The sequence below is a fragment of the Oryza glaberrima genome, chromosome 2 (genome assembly GCF_000147395.1).
Source record: "Oryza glaberrima chromosome 2, OglaRS2, whole genome shotgun sequence".
NCBI lineage: Eukaryota > Viridiplantae > Streptophyta > Magnoliopsida > Poales > Poaceae > Oryza > Oryza glaberrima.
Window position 1 is genome coordinate 19708729 of NC_068327.1, and position 5645 is coordinate 19714373.

Sequence of the window (5645 nt, forward strand, 5' to 3'; positions counted from 1 at the left end):
GGTGTGCTGACCTTCTAATAACTAATTACAAAAACTAGTAAAAGAATAGAATAGAATATGCCGTGCAAAGGTACAATTTTAGCGCCAAAAGCGACCAAAACAAGGATAATCGGAGGATCATGGCCAGCAAGCATTGCAGCTTCAACTGCAGAGAAAATAACACCAAAGCACAAGCTGCAAACTCTGACGCTAAACACAGCAATTTAAGCAATGCAAAGATTGCTTCATCTCATATGTGTTCGATGGAAGTCATTGCAGAATTCTACAAAAAAGATAAAACTTGCATGATAACCTCAGCAAATCTTCCGCGATAACGACTGATGTTCTCTCAACTCTCTCCCTCTCTTAATCTCTCTCCTCCTAAAAGATGGACCCATAATAAACCTATGGTTGGTCAGGTTAGTGAACTGTTAACCACAAACTAATGATATTGCAAGCAATTCTGTCACAGGTGAAGATCAGTGCAGGCAATGTTGGTTGTTGTTGTTGCTGTCAAATTTTCACATGCCGTAGCCGCCTCTAGGAGGAACAACAGCGCCGCCGTTCAAGCTGAGCTTTGACATGTCGAGCATCTGCCAGTTGATCGCAGATGGGTCTCCTCCTCCAAACGAGTTGGCCTCAAAGCAAGAGGTGACGCTCCTGCTCCTGCGGTGGCGCACTGAGAGCTGCTTCAGCCTCTCGGTTTCCTTCTTCAGCATCTGCGTTTGGCCTGCGAAATTCCGTCGAAAACCATTCATTGCGATGCACGAGATGATAACATGATTTTAACGCGATTTAACATATAGTTCAAGCAAGGCATAAAAGTTGGCATTGTCACTTTCATTTACAAATGTTAGGACAGCCAAACATGGAAGATCAAACCTACGGCATGAATGGTGCAAACTAATGCTTTCGCAACTATTGACACAACTGAAAGCTTTTGAAGTTAAGATATCAAACTGACACGAGCTTCCAGGTATTTATGAATACAAATCCAAATTTTATTCTATGTTGATTGTATCATAATGATTTAATTGGTATCCGAACTGAAACATGCTGATCATCAAACAGTACATCCAACAAAAATCCAGCTGGATAGAAGGTTACAAGGCTTGCCCCTGCCCTAACAATTTGGTAAGTGTATTAGGCCACCAAATAACTTAGAAGCAACAATAGAAGACCTCCAGAATCAAACATAGTAAAGCATGGAAATACAAAATCTGGTGGCCATTGTAACATTTATTATCAAACTAGCATTGCATGAAGCTGGATGCATAAGAATTGCCTTCATGGCAGGATGAGCTATTATATTTCTGCTAGGAAATTATAAGAAGGTAAACTTTCATTCTGTATGATTCAGGTTTTTTTTCTGACACATGCGAACCTTGTGCACATAGCTTGGCTAGCTATATCTACGAAACAGTAACAATCCTTCAAATAACCCGCATTCAACATCTGAGCATAGCTTGCATGATAGCAAAAGCATGAAACATTATATAGACCAACAAAAAATAGTCACATCATCTTTGCTACAGACTGAATTCACCTGTCATCTTATTGAACAGAACTACAATTTATAACCAAATGATAGGTGTTGTTTCTGAATTGTACTTAGGTATTGATTAAAGAGCACGCAAAATCTATGTAACTAAACAAGGATGCATACTCGAACAGGTTTAATTTGTGCTGGCAATTTATGAAAGGGCAAACAGATTGACATACCATCCTTAATTAGTTTTGCCTGCTGAAGACTAGTGATCTGCCTCCTCAGTTGCTTGTTTTCCATTGATAGAGCATTACGAAGCTGGAAAAGAGATGCCACCCTCACAGCCAAATCAGCCCCTATGTTCTGAAAATCAGAAAATAAATTTATGCCATTAAAGAGTTAAGCACTACTTAATCCAAAATGGAGTAATAATAAGGATTAACAGCACTACCTGAAGTGAATCAACAGTTCTCTCAAGATCAGCAATGTATTGAAGTTTTCTGACCCTTGATCTTTGGCCTGAGCGCCTGCACAGATGTTAACATGTCATCTCAATATTCAGACACATTCTATTGTTCTTAATATCTAGAGCAGAATTTTCAACAGTTGACGAAATTCAGTTTCATGTATGAAATATGATAATAGTACATGAAAAGAATCTACAGAGATAAGATGGTCTTGACTTGGTAGCATCATGCTTCATAGAGTTAAAAACTTAGTAATGGATTTTCATCAGCAGAAGTGTGGGCATCAAGATGGTCATACTATCAGCTCCTCAACCACATATATTATCTAAGATCTGTCAGTGTTCCAACAGATACAATGGGATGCCCTTGGTAACAGGATTCTTGCATAATTCACCTGTCACAGTTAAAAAGCCTTAGTGCGAGAAATAAATCCTTTTTTTATTCCGAGAACTAGAACCCAATTAATAATCTTTGAAGAATACATATATCAGTCCTGATTTCCAGATTTTCTGCAGTGCTGTTTCGATTTCATGACTGCAAGTTCAATGAAAGTTGTCACATCATTAACACAAGGGCACTCTTTTAAATGAATTTCTTGTCAGTGTCAATAGCTGACACCGTTATCTTTACTAAGCTCAACTAGTGCCACTAAACAAATAAACTGTGAACCAATACCAGACCAAATTTCTTTAACTTTCTGAAACTTAAAAGACAAACAAAATGAACCACCATATATGAAAAATTTGTGAGAAATGGTCCAAAAAGAATCCTAAAATAGATCTTTCAAAATCCAGTGCCCGCTTACATATGAGTGTTCAATGAGCCCAAAGTAGAGAATTTTGGTCATGCTCCAAATTGAATATTTGTGTAAATAAATATTATACCAACAAGTTCACATAAAATTAAAGGGCATGGCTAGTCACGTCATATGCCAAATGCCTCCTCCCTGGTGCTCATCACCGACCGCTACTCCTCTCATCCCAATGTCCCTCAAAACCTCCACCCCATGCTCCTTCCAGTAACAGCCCACCATCCAGCCTCACTCACGACTTCAGATATAGGTGTCAAGCTCTCATCCCCATTTCTTTGCTTCACCTCCTGCAGTACAGCACCACCCTCACCATCCTCCCACTGCCTCCTAGCCCCACCCAACCTAACTCCATGAGATTCCCTTCGTGCCACTTTCTTCCTGATGTTCAGTGGCTAAGTTCTCCACTCTCCACATCCTGCCCAATAACTGCTTCACTGTCATTGTCACTTCCTGTGACCAGCAGCACCTCACTGCCTCGCCCTCACTCTCCTCCCATGGCCCCCTAACCACACCCAACCTAACTCCAGCGAGCTTTGTCCGCAACACTACCCATCTTCCTCATATCCGGGTGGCAATACCCACCACTTGCTCCACGCACCCCCCCCCCCCCCCCCTACTCCAGAATGACAGGGAGCTCCCCCACCCCCCACCCACATTGAACTTAACAAGGCCACAGGAGGCAGAGGTTGCATATACCCAATGTGCTATAGACTAAGCCAAAAATATCTTATATCTGGAGTTGTTACTGCTGAATAGCTGATGATAGAAACCTTAAATTGTTAGTGGCAAAGACAAAAGGCAAACAGAAGTCACTAAGATTAGCGTTCAAGCTTAACCCTCCACTGCAGAATACTATAATATATCAGATATACTGGTACATTGCGTCAGCATTTGCCAAAACAGCCAACTGTACTGATTCTCTTTGATATAATACTACCTAGCAATACATTCTTTTCACCTGTACTCCCACTTATATATATGAAATAGTGGGAGCATATTACATTGGTTACTGTTGAATTTTGATTTCAGGGAATTGATTTGAAAAGACTTGGAATCACAAACGCTATGAACAATGCACGGCAGAGAATCATAAATATAAAGCGGTGTACCTTTTAAGTGACTTCTCTTGATCAGCGTGGCATACAGCATCACCTGTGTCTCCAGTTCCATTGGCTGCACCAACATTACAGTTCACACCACTTGTGGCATCAATCATCAGGTACTGCAATGGGTTGCTAGGGACATTCTCCAGGACAGCGTTAACCATGGAACTCTCTGAACTGGTCAGCCTAGTCTTCTGTCTCGGCGAATTTGGCCCATAAACACAGCTACCTTCGATGCCAGCACCACTTCCACCCCCTTCCGCCGCAGCATTGAACGACTCCCCAGCTTCGCCAACCGGCTGCGGATCCCCTTCATCGATAGGGTAAATTGGGCTCTGGAACGTCGTCAGCACATCCAAGATAGCATCAGAATCGCTGCAGGCTCTCCTGAGAGGAGGAAGGGTGTGGCTCTTCCCGGAGTCCGCGAGGAGATCATCGAGCCAGCACGGCGGCTCACCGACAAACGGATCCTCTGACGGAAACCTGCAGCTCTGCGTGAACAAGCTGTCGTCCCTCCTTGTGATCTGAGGACCCAGCGGCGGGCAGCGGGGAGGGAGGTGCGGCGACCGGGACATGGCGAGAGAACACGCTCCGACGTCTGTTCACCTCTCTTGTGCTACTTAACTACAGCCCCTCTAACATCATCTCCTTTATCCCGTTCATCTGCGAAAACCAGAAACACATATAGCACATAAAACATGTGACAAGAAACACCAAAAACATCCAGCAAGTACTAGAAATCAAGGCCCCCTTGTAAACTACATTGCCGCAGAAACATTTCCTGTTGCAAAATAATAAAAGGATCGATCTTCTGTGGGATCAGAACCCAGTAAGTGAGGACAAACATCAAAAGGGTGCAACATGTAAAACAATTGCAAATTAATCTTGAAGCGCAAACTACAGAAGCAAGTGCAGAGGAGGAAGACCTAATGTGTGGAGGTGGTAATGGGGGGTTCGGATGTACACCCAAAAAAAAAAAACCTTTTTGTTTGGAAACACGAGCATCTATCAGTTAAAGGACATGAAAGAAATCCCAGAAGAGAACCGGGGCTCGGTTAATTGCAGGGAAAGCAAAGGAAAACCAATCCCCCAAGTCCTCCGGATGGACTCCCAAAACCCACACCACGCCCGGATCATCGAGCCGCGCGGCGCCGCGCCAAGGAGAAAAGAGAGAACCTTCGATTCGATTCGGTTCGGTTCGAACCGAGGCGGCGGCGTCAGGTAGGTGGCGGTGGAAGGAGGTCGGCGCCGCGTCGCGTGCTCGTCTGCCCCTGCTCGCCGGCAGCGAACGCGCGTGGAGGAGGAGGACGTCCGGCCGGCCGGCCGCACCGTGCCTACTGTCTCCGGCGGCGGCGAGTGGGAGGGGATTCGGGCGGCGGCGCAGGGTGGCGGAGGAGGAGGAGGGAGAGGAGGGGTTCTAGTAGTATAGGAGGAGGAGGAGGAATTATTATATATTATTATTAGGAAGGGAAGAAAAAGAAGAAGGAAAAAATGATTTTATGTCCCAAAAAGACGGGGCTAGTACGCGGGATGGGCCAGGCCCAGCAACCACGCCCCATGCGTGTTTACTCCTCCCCATTTTTGGCAACCAAATATCTCTCGCCTCGCTTTTTTGGGGCAGAAGAGAGATGAAACAAAAATAATAATAAAGAGAAAAATATCTGTCTTGACTTCTCTTAGTAGTTTTTACCAGACGAGGTAAGATTAAATTCACGCCAGGTTCGCAGAAAACACCACGAAATTACCGTGTTTGATGAACGCGGGTGTGTTCGGGAGGCGGTTCCCAACCTTTTATCTCC

At 44.2% G+C, this 5645-nt stretch overlaps 1 protein-coding gene across 1 annotated transcript; it reads right to left on the reverse strand.

Annotated features, from left to right (window-relative positions):
• Window positions 1-202: 202 nt before the first annotated feature.
• On the reverse strand, window positions 203-5300 carry LOC127764511 (basic leucine zipper 34). The gene is made up of 5 exons (XM_052289400.1): window positions 5023-5300; window positions 3853-4509; window positions 1917-1992; window positions 1702-1828; window positions 203-709 (listed from the first exon to the last, which is right to left on the reverse strand). The coding sequence occupies exons 2-5, from the start codon at window positions 4419-4421 to the stop codon at window positions 501-503; spliced, it is 981 nt and encodes a 326-aa protein (XP_052145360.1). The 5' UTR covers window positions 4422-4509; window positions 5023-5300; the 3' UTR covers window positions 203-500.
• Window positions 5301-5645: the final 345 nt, after the last annotated feature.

Excerpts from the sequence above, each read along its gene's own strand:
- LOC127764511 (XM_052289400.1), bottom strand. The coding sequence starts at position 4,421 with ATGTCCCGGTCGCCGCACCTCCCTCCCCGCTGCCCGCCGCTGGGTCCT. Across the intron at positions 1,829-1,916 it reads GAACTGTTGATTCACTTCAG|AACATAGGGGCTGATTTGGC; the intron begins GTAGTGCTGTTA and ends TCTGATTTTCAG. Across the intron at positions 710-1,701 it reads GGCAAAACTAATTAAGGATG|GCCAAACGCAGATGCTGAAG; the intron begins GTATGTCAATCT and ends GGAATTTCGCAG.